This window comes from Simochromis diagramma, unplaced genomic scaffold (assembly GCF_900408965.1).
Source record: "Simochromis diagramma unplaced genomic scaffold, fSimDia1.1 OVJJ01000802.1, whole genome shotgun sequence".
NCBI classification, from domain to species: domain Eukaryota; kingdom Metazoa; phylum Chordata; class Actinopteri; order Cichliformes; family Cichlidae; genus Simochromis; species Simochromis diagramma.
In genome coordinates this window covers 18,494,601-18,511,499 of record NW_024387492.1, presented here as the reverse complement: position 1 = coordinate 18,511,499, position 16,899 = coordinate 18,494,601, and the positions used below count along the sequence as shown (strand labels likewise).

Genomic DNA, 16,899 nt, shown 5'->3' with positions numbered 1-16,899 from the left:
CAGAATTAAGGTTCTTCATCAGTCCCCAGAGAAGTGAGGCCTTTTTGCTGACAGACACAGCACTACAGACAGATGCTGCCTTTTATTAGCTGTCTCCCTGCCACAAATGACTGTCTACTAATTCATAGATCCAAGTGAATGCTTTTACTCTCATGAATTATCTTGACAGCTTTTCTTTAGAAGCTCAGACATATTCGGGATGATGTTACTTATAAAGTCTGTCAAATTTGAACACGGTTTCAAAACTTTTTATTGCATGACACACCACGCGCATGAAGAAAGTTCATTCTTATGGCAATTACAGTTAAATTCCAAACTGTACAAGTCAAACCGTCCAAATCTATACTGTAGGCTTAACCACACTCTAAATTCTTTTAATTTAGTACATACACCCTTACTGCTTCAACAGGAATTTAGAGGGTAAGCGGCAGCCAGGTGCTGCTGATTAAATGTAATTGATTCACTGATCATCAGCAAGTGGTTGCTGGTCTGGAGCGTTCAGGTGATGCAATGCCTGAAGTGGATGTCCCAGAATTTTCACCCAAGGCCAAACTATGCTCTGAGGAAAAAAAGCTCAAGAGCTTTATCTCCGACTTGTTCTCTAAAAAGAACATGGCAGGACAGTTTACATTTGCAAAGTTGCATCTAAAAAAATCCATAAGACTGCTGGAAAAAAATGGCACATGTTTGATAACGTGCTTGGAAACATTCATACCCTGTGCAAAAAGCAAGTGCATGTATGACCTTAAGAGAACTGTGCATGAATGAATGCTTGCAAACCTCAATGAACAGAAGCAACATTGTAAAGAAGAATGAGTTAAAAATTCTCCATAACCATGTGAGAGACTGATGAAGTCATACAGAAAATAAGTATTTCAAAGATCATACAAGCTACTAAATCATAGGGAATCATGGGTTTTACTTCATAGAGTATAGAGCAGTCATTCTCAAACTGTGGTACGCGTACCACTGGTGGTACGTGGGCTCCCTCTAGTGGTACGCGGGAAAAATGTAAACGTTCAGCTCTGCTATCACTTGAAGACAGAAAACTAAACAGTAGTGACGTTTACAGGGTTACTGAAGTTGGGCTAGCTCGTATATAATGATGTGCTATGCATTGGCTAGCTACACAGCTATAGTTAGCATAATATAAACACGCTGAAGCTGGAAGATGAACGCCAACTTTTTTCCACTCAATGGTTAGAGAAAAATGCAGTTGCATGGCAGGATCCTGCAGACGGACCAAACTTCAGTCAGGAGAACAACTGAGATAATCCATCCACAATACGAGGTTAGTCATTAATTTACTGCTGCATGGGCTGGGCTGTAGCTACATCGTAAGGTTTTAAAAACTGAGCTTTAACAGTGGTAATAAAAACCGAGAGAGGCTGACAGTGATCACTGCCTTTTTTAGGAGCTTGTACAGATTAAACAGAACAAGATACAAAGCATTAAAACATGTTAAAAACACAACAACCTTAATAAACGATTAGTTTGGGCCCGGAAACAGGGTTCATACGTCATTACTTAAAGACTGGATATCCCACCTGCTGTGAATGTTTTAATGCAGTACAGTTGTTATTATTGTCACTTGTCACATCCTGTTTATGACAGTTACAATAAATAACATTCATATAAGAAATAAAATTGTCTAGTGTAAACTGTATATGGTGTTAAATAGGCCTATACTACTGTAGCTTAATGTCGGTCATAAGGGTGGTACTTCAAGAGCCATATATTTTATGAGGTGGTACTCATTGTGAGAAGTTTGAGAACTACTGGTATAGAGCATAGAGTCCTATGAAAACTTTCTTTTTCACATGATTCTCACTCCTGGAAAACCTCAAGCTTCTACCAAGTCATATCTTCTAAACTGCAGCTTAAAACCTTACTGTCACCGGGTAAAATATGAAGCTATTTACTCAAATAGTGCAGTGTCTTGTACCTTTATATTCTTCCATTTAATCAATTTTATTTTATACATCTTCTGTTTATCTTCTATTTTAAATCCTGTATTGTTTTATACCACCTGTGTGTCCTTATATATCTTTTTTTATGTCCCTTGAAAAGCACTTGAAATAAGCAACATAAACTTAGCCCTATCTACCAACTCCAACAAGTGAAACAAATCTTGGTTTTATATGTTGAGTAATCATTAGAGAAGACCACAGTGAAATGGTTTTCATTCGCATTTTAGCAGCAGTATGCTTTATATCTGATCACCTCCCAGTAATTTAGATTTAGCCATTCAAGACTAAAATTCAAAGGATACTTTTGGCAACACCTGGGTTGTGGGTGTATCCAAATGCTCCAAAAAGCTCTTATGTCATCATATCTTCTGGTAATTATGAACAGACAAATTGTGCATTGTTTGTGTATTGACAAAGAGGTGGGAAAATTACTTCTAGAAAATGTGTATGAAAGAATGATTATTGATATTATGTCCTTAGAAAAACAAATAAAAAATGAAATCATAATAAACATGTCAGTGTCAGACATCAGAATATTACAAAGTTCAAAATGTTGTTCTACAATGAAATCTTGTGTTTTTACAGGTGTTCTGGGCCACAGAAATTTTCAAACAACGATTCAGAAAATCTCTTTACTGTAAAAATAATCAGCACTTGTCAGAAATTTTCTGGAGTGCAGATTAATAGCTAATGCACTGTTAATGTTATTTCAGTATTTCACACCCACTTCTTTTAAGTGCCCTTGCTGGATATAATTGAGCCACATTTAGCTAAGTAGAGGGAAATTAAATTTACTGTTAAACAATGGCCGTGGTTAAAATACAACTATGATTAATGGAGTATGCATTCAGTATGGAAAGCCAAACTGTACGCTTTTGTTAAACCTGCCAAAAATAAAGCATCCATAATATTCTGACCTGCCTCTGATAATATTTTTCAGCTTTAGCAATAAAAAAAAATTACAATGCGTATTAACAGTTGCCTGCACATAATATAATATATGTATTACAGAGGTTATAGTGCATGCTGTCATCATATGGGAAACTGGCTATTGCCATAAACAAAGCATATGCATAAAAATCAATTTGGCTGCGGAAGAAAGTCAAATGTGTTTGAGTAACACAATAATGGGTGGCAGGCCTGTGTGTTTGTGTTATTATTGCGAGACCTATGGACAGAAGTCTCCCACAGAGAAATACAAGCCTCGTTTGACTGAGCAGATTATTGAAGAAAACAGTTTTACCATTTGATTCTGTAGTTCATGTGGCATCAGAAAGGAACAACAAGGAGCACACACACCTGCATTCACAACAAATAGCATTTTGATACCACAAAGCATTTGCCAGACTATATTGTCCATGAAATGTCCAAGATGATTTCCAGGACAAGAGACTGCGATTCACTTTCTTTTTTTTAAACCACTAAGTTCAACCTACAGAAAAAGAAAGTTTTCAAAGAACTCGATGAACTCCTGTTCATTGTTACTGCTTTCATTGGAATTAGGAGTGCAAGCAGCAGCCAGTTGCTGCTAATCAAATGCACTTGATTAGGTGTGAACACCTCTGTAAAGCAAACGTTTTGGCAGTTTGTTGGTCTAGAGCGTTCAGCTGTGTTAACACAGTGCTATGATTTTCTTGGGAGTGGATGCCAAAAACAAAATCCAAGAGACTCTACAGGCCTCAGTTAGCATGTTAAATGTTAAAAAAAAAAAAGTTCAAAGGTCAAAAAAAGACATGCTCTCAAGCACGGTGGTGGAAAAGCCCATTTATCCATCAGATGTCTGAAATTTTGTTGTGCAACAGCAACAATGATCCAAGCACAGCAACAGTAAATCTACAATGACTGAAGAAGAAAAGAATTAAGGTTATGCAATAGACCGGTCAACGTCCAGACCCCAAACCCACTGAAATGCTTTGTTAGGAGAGAGCTGCATAAAAACATGTAGCTGTTAACCTCAATCAACCTAAAGCAATGTCGTAAAGAAGAATGGGCCAAAATGTCTCCACAACAATTGAAATTGTACCTCCCCACCCTTCCATTTATGTACAGGCAAGGAATACGGCAGGGGAACAGCAGCGAGAGCCAGCACAGACAATAGCAATGACAGGGTCATGCAGAGAATAAAAAGGAGGAGCAGACATGGAGGTGCACTGCAGGCTTGTAGATGCAACAACTGTGGGTTGACTAAAGCAGCTTAAATAGTGCACCTTATGGCACACTTGGCCGAATATTCAACAAAGGGTATCAGCAAAACCATCAGCTGATCTGCTGGGAATCACTGACTTAGTGGCCTGTCTGAACTAATTGCATCTTAATTAAAACCTCTAACCCGTGCAAAACAATGGCCGAGTGAGTTTAAAAAAAACAAAACACATAAACAACAATGCTGAACAATGCAAATCAGAAATGTGGTAAATCTGCTTCCGTAGTGAACAGCTGCTTGTTTTTAATTTATATTGAGTGTGTGAGCCATTCATGCTTTTTCCCCACACCCTAATTTCTATAGAACTGGACCTCTGTTTAATTTTAAATTGCTGAGTCTTGGAGTCTTTCTGAGTCTTTCTCTGCACTTGTTTCGAGTGCTTGAACAAATGACACACTATTATAATTATACCAATGTTTACTAAGTGCCAGATGATTGCATTATTTCAGCAGAGCCATACAGTCACTGATGAAATTCAAACTGATATCCTTCCACCAATTAGTATGGTAAATATGATGTTAAACTTAGTACAACTTTGCAATATGTCTTTGAGGTGAAGGTCATGAATGACCTATGATTTGACTTAACTTGATTTTATAAAAAACATGTAAACTGGAACAAATAAATATGCTAATTGGATACTTATTGCACATTACCTCTAGGGACTTTCTAGGTAGAAAGATGTTGCGGCATTTAGTTATTAGCATTATGCCTTTTTGACTGCTATCAGTCAGCTTGTTTAGCCTACTTGCTACTAAATACTCCAACCTGCTAAAATCATTCACTCATTCGATCTGAGACACATAACACATTTTAGCATGTGGTGGAAAAAGCTGCTCTTAATGGCAGAAAGAATTGTTTCCAGGGATTTCTATTTTTATCCTGCCTTCCAGCTTGGGGTGCAGGATCCTTTGTGTAATCCATGCTTACATATGTATTTTACACACAGACAATGTGAAAAATACAACACATTGCTATGGATTAGTACTGAAAGTGCTAATTGCACTAACAAATTTAGATGAAAAAATAACACTAACTAAATAGGCATAAGCATGTCTGTTAACAAAAAACCCCAACGCTTTAGCCAACTGGGGTTTTTCAACTACCTCAGGGACAAAGCTTTACCAAAATCTTCCAACTCAGACCCGGTGACAAGTGGAAAATTTGGAGTTTCTTAAAATATAATATTTAGTCTATTCCATCTCTAAACTGTTTTATTTACACTTACTCTACACTCCTCCCATCATGAAAACCACGTTTTTATGCCTGACATACTACAGTACTACACTCCCACCAGATGAGCTCATGCAGCCTGTCACGAACCGGGACATACAACCATGACAAAACAGGAGATGCACACACAAATGCCAATTAAAAAGACTATTTATTTTAAATTAAAGAAACAAGAGAAAAACCTAAACTAACCATGTGTATAGTCAATATAATTAGTGGCTTAAGTGAGTGCATGCTTGAAGAGACTGTGTACACAATGCTGTTTAGTGCAAAAACCCAAACTAAAATCCAGAATGTGTCTCAGGGAGGAGAGCCACTACACAGTTGGGTTCTGAGGGCCTTTATAGTGCACTGATGAGCCCAGGTATTGCCAGTGCCACTGATGGAAATGAGCCACAGCAGCTCTCCAGCACCTACAAATGAGACCTGCCCACACCAACAAGCAAGAAGGGAGACCAGGTGGCGAGCATCGCCACACTTTCCAATCCAATAAACTACCATTGCAGTTAGTAGTAAGTGGTTGATTAGTGCGGCAACAACAAAAACACACTGAAGGTCATTTTAAAATACACAAAATGTCTTATTTTACATTCTATCGAAGTTCCTGCTGGAAAGTGCTGTACCGTACAAGATGCTTCCCTCACCGCAAACTCAGGTTTACTGCTGGATAAATTTTATTTCCACATTAGTTAACTCAACAACCAAGACAGAGCACTGATAGGTTTCCTCATCTCTCCACCCAAGTGTTTTAGAGACAATATGTGCACTGGTCTAATGATGTTTATGGCTCCCAAAGTAGACATACAATCTCATCATCATTTAAAACTTAATAGCCAATGCGTGTGTGTTTTCTTTAGTTGAACAATCAGATCTTGGTCTTTTGTAACCAGACATGACAAAAAAGGGACGTCCCTTTTTTGCCATGTCTGGTTACAAAAGACCAAGATGGTGCTTTTATACCATCTATACACAGTTGTTATCACCAGCTTTGGTTCCTATCCTCAGGGCTAGTTTAATCGCCAGGGTTCAGTTCACCAAGACTATTAACAGACCAGATCTCCACATTGAAGCGCGAGCAGGCTTCAGTTCAGCTGACTGAGCCAACAGGCCCTTTCAGAAGCGACTGGAGTAGAAGGCAATAACAACCCACAACAGAAAACAAAGTGTCAAGTTCAAACTTACATGAAATACACTGCACTAAAGGTGTTAATTAGGTGTTAAAACATTTATACACAGTGTGTACTGTATATGCTTTGGAGTGTAACCAACATTTACCTTTACATAATTTTCATAACCCAGAAATAAAGTAAACAGAGCAGAGCACAGAGGTTCGTTTTGCGTCCCTGTACCGTATGTCTGTCTTCACTGATCCACAAAGTGCCCTTTAGTTATTTTCCTTGACTAAACTGTAAGAATGGAGGGTTGGGGGGGGGGGGGGGGGGGTTGCTCTTCTTACTGACCTTTGTACCGAGCTGGAGAGAAGAAGCACTCTGAAGCAGAATTGGATAGATGGGCTACAACTTTCTCCAGAAGGTCAGCCAGCACTGAGGAGAAAAATCAGGCACGTAAAAAATCATAAGATAGCAGGTCTGCATTAAATATTGCGTTCAAAGGAAATCCAATTTAAACAGTCAAATGTCAGCTTTCAACTATTTTTAGATTGTTGGTTCCATCCTGTTTTCTACGCTATTAAGCAGCTGTAAGTGGATTGGACAGATACTTTCCATGTAAGACGTACAGTGTGCTCAGCTGGCATAAAGTCATTAGCATTATAAATACTAATAAAAGATAATATATAATAGAAGTTTAAAAACAAACCTGCTTCACTTCTAGGATAAGGATGTCTCTGACAAAGTAAATTATAGCTCAGCGAAAAAATTATATGCACTGTAATACAACACAAAAAATGTACATCTTGTATCAACTGTGGATTCACTGGCCCCGACTGTCACTCAGTAAACTGTGTCAGCATGGCTTTTAGTGTCACTTCACACGTCTGCGCAAAGAACCACCCACAGTCACTGAAGATCTAATTGTGGAAATAAGAGTGGAAGAGCGTGGTGAGGTAGGAAGAAACAGTAAATAAAGACGATACAAAACCAACCTTCTACAGGCCAAAGAGTTTAACCTATTGTTTTAACTCGTAGTAGGCCAAATGAATAGACTGGTTTGTTTTAGTCTGTTTTGTGGCCAAAGAACTCCTGTCTTTTCAATGCGCTTTGTGCTGGCACACCACAGCACACATCACAGTTCAGGCGTTTTCTGCCAAATGCTCAGCCTCAGATGCCTCAGGATGTTACATTAGAAGTCTGCATTTACAGGCTGACCCAGCGGGACAAATGCATGGTGCACAACCTTGTGAAAGTCAAAGATTAGTATGCACCACATTGCTGTTCTGATGTGCCAACTTTGACATTGTAAACTCCTGTTCGACCCAAAACTCACCACCAGTCATGACCCTTGCCATGAAGTCAAGTCAGTTTGAAAGCTGATGCTCTGCGTAGGTTTGCCATCCGAGGTGAACGTGCATGTGCAGAAATGCAAGCAGTCAAAGATTGGGCTAAAGCACTGGAAGTCATCCAGAGGTGCACAGGACCATAACCTTGTAGAGGATGTTGACCGAATTCGAATCAAATAGAGTTTTTACACCTCAGCCATAAAAGGCAGTTGGGCAGGTGGGCGGTGTGGACAAGCAAGTTTATGAATATGAGAACGTTCACAAACTTTTTATGTTAACAATAATGATAAAATTCAAATCTCAGTGATCTCAACCTCAAGGTCAAGGTCAGAGGTCAAGTTTTCTGAAAATCTTGTGAATGTGATAACTTGAAAACACAGTCACCTAGAATTTTTACATGCATACCACAGGTACATCTACTTAAAGTCTTGGACGAGTTCAAACTCCAGTCTCTTTGACCACAAGGTCAGAGTTCAAGTTTTCTGAAAATCTAATGAATGTGATAACTCGACAATGAGGCGATGTAGGATTTTCCATATTGATACCATAGGTGCAATTACTTAAAATATTGGAGGAGTTGAAATCTCAAAACCTCAAGGTCAGAGGTCAAGTGTTCTAAAAAAATTCTGTGAATAAGATGACTTGAAAACAAGTCGACATGTATACATGTATCTAATAGCAGCTGAGGGGTAGCACTGGCAGCTGCCACTATTTTTGTTTCTGGATTCAATGGATTAGGGAAAAGTAGGTATTATAGCTTCCTTGAAATTCCTGGATGGATTCTAGTCCCTTGGGCTGTTGTCTGCTGCTGTGTGAAGTTTGTTTGATTGGATGGCTCATATTTCACACTAGCTACCTTTGATTAACATTTTTCCACCTACCGTCCATTCTTTTCCTGTTTGTGTCCTGGTATAAAATACTTTTATTTACCTTTTTTGAAGCATGTTTTTGTTATACTACTAAATATGTGAACTAAGTGTAAGGTGTTTTGTAAACACAGTGGCACAGCCTTCCAATCATTTCACAAGCTGCCAATTCAGAGAAGACTAAAAGGGCTGATCAAACCTATTCACTCCACAGCTCAGTAACTCTGAGCACGAGTGAATGCATTTCATTGATATGCTGCTGAGGAAAACCAATTAGGGAATCGATAAGCTGACAAGATAGTAAGGTATTGAACATGAAACAGTTCTAATTGTAAGTGTTTCAACCAAGAGATAGCATAATCAATATCATCATCCAGCTGAATAGAAGCTTGTCAAAGACAAGTGATAATCACAGTGTCTTCATATTCAGAAATAGACGCAAGTAACTGTTGAATAAACTTCCCAGGAAATCAGTTTCCTTTAGTAGTCAGTTCATAAAAGATAAAACATTTCCTTCACTGAATGTTTCTCGAGAAGTGAAATACCAGGTTGTACGTGGTTAATGATGTGACACATGAAATAGCACTTCGACAGCAAAGAGAAGCCTAAATGATAATAAATCTTGATCGTGGTCTTCCAGTGAAAAGCCTCAAATGAGCTGTGGAGTAGTTGCTTTTACAGGCTTCAACAGTGTACTGATGAAAGGAGGCAATCACTGTGCAGTACATGCATTAATGACAAGATTGTCAGCCCTCCTTCATTTGAATATATTTTTGTCTTCGTTGAATCACAGCTATTTGCTCCTACATTGGAAAAGTAGGCGTAGGTGCAATTTCACAGTGGCTGTCAGCGACATTGATGATGAGTTTTAAAAGGTTCATGGACATCAGGTTTATGTAATCTTGGTGAGGAAAAGTGTGAAGTGCACCTGAATTTCAATAAAAGCAATCAGGAGAAAAGGAGGCTAAATTAAAAAAAAACAAAAACCTGAAAACCTTCAGATTGTGTCATCTGGATTTTTTGTTCTTTTCACTATTAATATATTTAGCATATATTACACCCATCTAGTCAATAAGAAAGATTATTTATTTGACCTTGTGCATCCAACACACAGAGGTGGTCTCCCTCCTGAATCTGGATCATCAATGTTTATGTAGTCATATTTTCATAGGACTGCAGTCCTGTGAAAAACTAAGTCCACCCCATGATTCACCAGCTTGTAAAAACACCTTTAGCAGCAATAACATGAAATAATTGCTTTCTGTGTGACTTTATCAGTCACATGGACATTATTGTGGAGGAACTTTGAGTCAGTGTTTCTTACAGCTTTGCTCCACTTCATTGAGGTTTACAGGCATTCTTTAATGTGCAGAGATCAATCCACAGCATTTCCATAAGGTTAAGATCTGGACTTTGACTTGGCCCGTGCAACACCTTGCTTCTTTTCTTTTTTGGCCACTCTGTTGTAGATTTGCTGCTGTGCTTGGGATGATTATCCAATTGCATGACTCAGTTTCAGCTGTTGAAGAAAGCACCTAAGATTTGACTCCAGAATACTCTGATACACTGAGTTTATGGTCGATTCAATGACTGCAAGTTTCCCAAGTCGTGTGGCAGCAAAATAAGCCTAAATCATTGCCCCTCCACCACCAGGTGGTATGATAAGTTTGTGCTGATATGCAACAAAACATCTCTACTCTGGTGTTAACTGTCCAAAGGACATTAGTAAGTAAGTAAGTAAACTTTATTTATTAAGCGCTTTTCACAGACAGGCAATCACAAAGCGCTGTACACAAATATTAAAAAATATTAAAATAAACAATAAAATCAATAGACATTATATACAATGTAAAAGATCAAATGTAAATAATGTAAAAAAAATATAAAATATGTAGATCAACAAAAGGCTTGTTTGAACAGAAGAGTTTTTAACTGTTTTTTAAAAGAATCCACAGAGTCAAGCAAACGTAATTGTAGTGGTAAACTGTTCCACAGCCTTGGTGCAACAGACTGAAAGGCTCTGTCCCCTTTTGTCTTCAATCGTGTACGGGGAACAACTAAGAGACTCTGAGTCTGTGAGCGGAGATGACGAGCAGCAGTGTATTTTAAAAGAAGCTTGGATAAGTAATCTGGAGCCTGGCCATTTAGTGCTCTGTATGTTAAAACAAGAATTTTAAAGCGAATTCTAAACTCTATTGGGAGCCAAAGTAAAGAATATAAGACAGATATAATACAGAAGCCTTGTGGTTTGCTCAAATATAACTCGCAACACTAAGTCGTACTGTCAAGGTCTTTTTAGAGGGAAGAGGCAACCGTTCTAAATAAGCCATACTTGTTCTTTTTTGATTTTTTGATTTGATTTGATTTTATTGATTAGCATTCAAATATCTCAGTGAAGTACAGTTGTACTGTCACGAACTTTAATATTCATGATCCTGCTACAGTAAATGAGGCCTGTAGGTTCTTAGATGTCCCTCTCACTCTTTTTTCTTTTTTCTGAGCATTTTGTAGTGATCCCTGTAGTGATTTATACATCGGGGAAACCAAACAACCTCTGGCCAAGCAGATGGCACAACACAGAAGAGCTACCTCATCTCGCCAGGACTCTGCGGTCTATTCACACCTACAGGCCAGTGGACACTCTTTCAATGATGAGGATGTGCACATCCTGAACAGGGAGGAACGCTGGTTTGAGTCAAGGAGGCCATTTACGTGAAAAGGGAAAGACCATCTCTGAATCGAGGAGGGAGCCTAAAGGTACATCTTTCACCATCTTACAATGCTGTGATTGCAGCCATTCCCCAACTCTCTGTGGATGGTACTCATGGCCATTGATCAGTGGTTGTTGATCAATGGTCATGAGAATTTGCATAATTATAATGAAGGAACTGACCTCCCAGGGCTTTATTCCTTCAGTGGGCTGGTTTGAGTCATTATGCAAATGTACTGTTTATAACATTGGGGAAACCTGCAGTCAGCTGAGACTGAAGAAGTCACTTGGATGAGTGATGAAACGTTTCTCCTACTGAAAACGCTACGTCCAGATGAACAGAATCAACTTTTGGAGATTTTCTGAGCATTGTTCAGACCGCATTTCTAGAGTGGGTCTGACCTTGGGGTGAATTTGCTGGAACATCTACATGCTAACTAAATGCTTCAGACCAGTAAACTGCCCAAATTTCTGCTTTTAGTGAGGTGTTTAGACTTGTTGATGATCAGCTAATCAAGTGAAATCTGATTAACAGTGTCAGATTGCTGAAGAGTCCTGTAAAAAAGTTGATGAAATGAAACACACCAGTAAGAAAAAACAAAGGATAAAAATGATTTTAAAGTAAATTAACACAGTTAAACTGTTTGTTCATACTTGTTTGCTTTTGCTTCGATTTACCATCATCCCTTTCCTTTGTTTCTTAATTTTTCATCCTCTCGCTACGATATCAAGGGATATGCGAAGCTCACCGCCAATCCTTACAGCAGTTTCTCCAAACTGCCACCTCTGGCTTAGCTCAGTGCTTCATTATCAATCAACATTTTTCATTTGCATTGGGGGTTGAGTTCCTTGCTAGTGGATGTACATTTAACTCTTTTCCTTCTAAAAACATCATGTGACAAGACCTCTAATATCAATCCGAGGGAGATAGTTAAATAAAGGTGTTTTTTATTATAACGAGTCAAAGAATCCTTAAAAAAAAACGACTATAGAAGAATTCTTAAACACTAAAGATGCTGTCCTGTCCCTGCTCCGAAAATACTCTGATAATGAAGCTATAAACATGTACAAGCACAATCTACAGGGAAAAAGTCCCTTTAAACCTTAATTTGGGCAAAGTCACCAAACCTTTGAAGTATTTTTGTTATTAGATTTGACTCTTGATTCTATACATGGAGCTTCAGTCGTGTCCCAGTGACCAGTGAAATTAGTTTTAGCTCTCCCATTTATATAGGTACTGAATTCAGAATAACTGCATCACACAGATGCAGAACAGTGGAAAGAGGATAACACTTTTATTTTATTTAAATAATTCCTTAGATCAGGATGGTGGTCTCTTGGTGGTGTTACTAATTACTTGTGTTATTTACAGTCACTTAATCACTCTGTCAGTCAAGCAAATCTGTTACTATAAAACAGCAAACACCAAATCTAGTCACTTCTTTAGTCTTAGTTGAATTCGATTTATCTATGAAGCCTTTCAGGAGGCTTAAAATGTTCTTGCCCAAACTATCCTTGGCATTAACGAAACATAAATATTTGTGACAACATGGCTTATGTGAAAGCCAATAGAGCTTATTTGAATGTGATTAGAAGACGTAAGTGCTCACCTTTCAAGATGCATACATAAACTTTACTCCTACCATCAATCCATGCCATTAAGTAATCAACTAACTGCAGCACCGCTGGGTCCATAACTTCCTCTCCAGCAGAGCACAAGCAGTTAAAGTTGACAATTCACTGTCACCCACCATTATTCTCACTCCCACAGGGCTATGTACTCCATTTCTCACTACAAACGATAAATTACAACTACTCTTGGCTTAAAACACGGGGAAAACACGCGCATTCTTGCACTCATCAGTAACAGCAGAGAAAGGGGAGAAAGTCTTTCTCCCCTAGTATTCTGTGTCTTACTTTCTCCATCTTAACATCTCAAATACTGAAATCGTAGACATACCAGTGACACTTAGAAGCTGTTAACAGAGACACAAAGTTACCTGCTTCTCCAACCTTCTTCTTCGGTACCGAAGCATTGCTGAGCAGTTTTTTTCTGCTTTTGTCTATTTTTTACATCCTTACAATTGAACCACTGAGAACAAACTTAAAGTTAACTTTTTCAGCCAGTAAGCTCATTGGTATTCCCATCTACAATTTAAATGTGTCCCCTCATCCCTGATCCACAAAACACTCACAATCAAACCATCCACTCCACCAGCATTTCACACTCTTTTCTTCCTTGTGTTCCTAGATATAAACTACTCTGGTGCTCTCAAACAAAAAGAGAAATCCTCCATGGGGTGCACAGTGTTAATATATGCCTTTGTCTTACTGTTTGACTCCTTTAATTTAAACCCTGCATTTTTCATCTTTTTGGTCAAATAATATTTCCCTTGAGGAGAAACTAAGAAACAACAACAGTCATTTGTTTTAAAAAGATTCTTTAAATTGCAAATCTGATGTGGCAGCCAAATTTACACAGAAATTATACTGAGATCTGTCATCATTCTCCACATTCCTGGAGGCAAAGAAAAATAGCTAAAGCAAATGGAGCAGGTACACTGAAGGTGAATTAAGCTGTAGGTACAAAATAGTTCAAAAATGACATTAATTCGACGAGCTTCTTCACAGGTATTTCTGAAATCGGTAGCTGTTACATGTTCTAATTGGTGTGACTGTTACCACTAGCCATTTCTTTCTAAAATCCACAAGTTAGTCTCCTTTCTGGTACTGTTGTTTGAAATGAAATAGCGTGAAATACATTATCACCAATCCTCAAGAAGTAACGCTCAGTCATACCCAGCACAGTTTGCGAAGTACTCTTCATGACCCCTTCAGTTAGCTTTTCTATACTTTTTAAAAAATAAAAAATTCTCTCACACTTTAAGAGAAACATTTTTAGTGTAAAAAGATAATTTGCACTTTTTTCAACTGCTGCGAGAGCATCTCTTCTACAATCAACACAGGGGGCAATGTAGTGTATTAGAAATGTGATGCGTTTAACTAGACGTGGGAGAAACAGAAACCCAGAGAGCCAGCAGCTTACCTTTTCCAGTTAACACGTTGGGTTTTGACGCCATGACTTTACAGTACAACGTTCGGCAGGCTTCCATCCAGCTTCCGTCATTCTTTGGATCTTTCCATGAAGACAGAAACGCACTGATCTCGGAGTCTGAAGACAGACAAAGGACTAGAGGTGAAAAAAAAAAATCACAATAACACTAAGATATTATTAGTGAGTTCATCAATGTTCCTCCTACCCGGTGAGGTATGTAGGATGTCTGGTGGATCCAAAGTGTAGCAGCGAGGTACGGGATAGCATGAAAACCAGGGCCAGGGGTAAGGATGTTCTCCTTCTCCCTAGAGCAAGCAGATTAAAAAAAAAAAACCCTGATGCCCACTTATTACAATCTTTAATACGTTACGCTTAAATCCACACGGTTACAATGTCATGATAACAAAAACATATTAAGATGTGGTGATTAGCACTGCAAGTCCTTTTCAGACTTGCATGAGTCACGTTATTTCCATTTATTCTCTTTGTCTTACTCTGACTATTTTATGGCTGTTTTTCCTGAATTTTTGACACATTATTATGCAAGGCTGCTAGCATTTGTTTGTAATTCAATGGAATATACTTTGTCTTTCTGATGATAATGTATGGTGACAGTATTTCTGAAACACGGAAAATTATGAATAGCGTAGTGCAGTTAAACAGTGTTGATGAATTCATTACTGAGCAATTGTTTTGCTCTGAGCTGGTAGCATTTCATAAAATGGTTGTTTATATTTATGTGCCATCACTTATTTCCGCCCCTCTTTGTTTTTTCACCCCTCTCTTTTCCTCCTTCATTTATTTCTTTATTTGTATAACCCACTGCCATTTAGTGCCGCATTCATTATTTTTCTCATTACTTATTTCTGAAGAACCATAACTTTTGGGTCATAACTCAGCATGTGACTTGCCAAAATAATATGCTCTAAATGTTAATGAAGTTTAGAAAGCAGGCCTCTTTATCCAATTGTCTGTGCCCTACACTCATGATAATCCCTGTTGGTATTTGAGTCTACCACTCAATGATGTGCTTGTCTGAAGATGTTGGAAAAAATTGGAATTGCACACAATCTGTATGCAGCTTGAGAACTTGTAATGAATATGTGAGCAGCATGATATCGGAACTGGTTACACTATTGGCAGGCTAGTCAATTACAGAGACAGACAACTATTCAGGATCACAGTTGCCGCTACAGCCAAACCTGAAGTGCTAAATGACATTTTTGTTTGTTTGGTTTTTTTTTTTTTTTGGGGGGGGGAGGATATGACAGGAAACAGGAGCACTTGAAGGCACAGAGGCAAACCCCACATGACCTTGCTGTTACTGTAGGTAACAAAGCGAGCCTTTAAATTTCTGTGTCCTTACATTATTAGCAAGCTGATGGAGAGGTAAGTTTTCAATCCTGTTTGTTGGCCAGTAAGGTTACACAAAAACTACCAAGCTGGGTTTCATTAAATTCATGGACATTCAATTTGAGTGCACCTCTAGTCACTTTCTTAAAAAGTATAAGACAGGGTTCCTCAGAGTGTCTGTCATGGTTCGGCTCATGAGCCATGATAAGTAATGGGAGAGGCACATTAAAAACTGCACAATTTATCAACCAAAAATAAACAATCACAGTTAACTTTATAAGGTGTCTAGTCAGCTTTATCAGAGTGTCAACAGATGGATGAGTGTTTGGAAGGTAGGTGTGTGGTGTTGTGAGTGTATAACCTAAAATAATCAGACTAAAGCCAACCAAAAAGATAGCACGGTGCTGGGTGGATGGACAGAGAGAAAAAGCCAGCTCTTAAATGCCCCAAGGAGACTGACCGGGTGCTCCCAGTTGTGCTAATTAACTCAAACTAAAGGAACAAGCAAAACAATACAGATGGACACACACAGCAGGCAGGGCAGAGGGCTGTCACAATACAACTGTATTTTTCGTTTGTTCATTTTTTTAAGCAAAATTTCAGATATTGCTTTTTTGGGATTTTTGGGGAATTTAACTCACAGCATTAAACAGTTTCTTTAAAATCCTAAATTACATTGCATTGTAATGAATGTAACAGTGTGCTATGTAATACAATACTAGATACAAAAGAAAATAGTTGATGTTTGATGTTGCAGATCTCTGCATGTGTGCACAGCTGAGTAAAGTTGCAGAGAGGCTTTTGTGCTCAGTGTTTTGCTTTTATACTGATGTCTGACTGTAAACCTCTCTGCTCATTTTATAAAGTAACTTTGCTGCCAGTATGTGTCTGTTTTTAGGCCTGATCCCAACATAACACATCTAGCTCTGCTGTTACATTAAAGAAGCAGAACACAAAATATATACGGCTCAGCTCTAAACATTTGGAGTAATAGACTTGTACCATTTACAGTGAATCACTTCATTTCATGCCTCTAAAAAACTTGTTTTAC

At 38.3% G+C, this 16,899-nt stretch overlaps 1 protein-coding gene across 3 annotated transcripts in view; it reads right to left on the bottom strand.

Moving 5' to 3' along the window:
- tbc1d32 (TBC1 domain family, member 32) overlaps positions 1-16,899 on the bottom strand; it is a 91,053-nt gene that overhangs the window by 32,126 nt on the left and 42,028 nt on the right. For all 3 annotated transcript variants that reach the window (XM_040018039.1, XM_040018041.1, XM_040018040.1), the window contains exons 26-28: positions 14,701-14,800; positions 14,487-14,612; positions 6,867-6,950 (exon numbers count right to left, since the gene is read on the bottom strand). In XM_040018039.1, the coding sequence (XP_039873973.1) occupies positions 6,867-6,950; positions 14,487-14,612; positions 14,701-14,800 (310 nt within the window). The remainder of the gene's footprint in view (positions 1-6,866; positions 6,951-14,486; positions 14,613-14,700; positions 14,801-16,899) is intronic.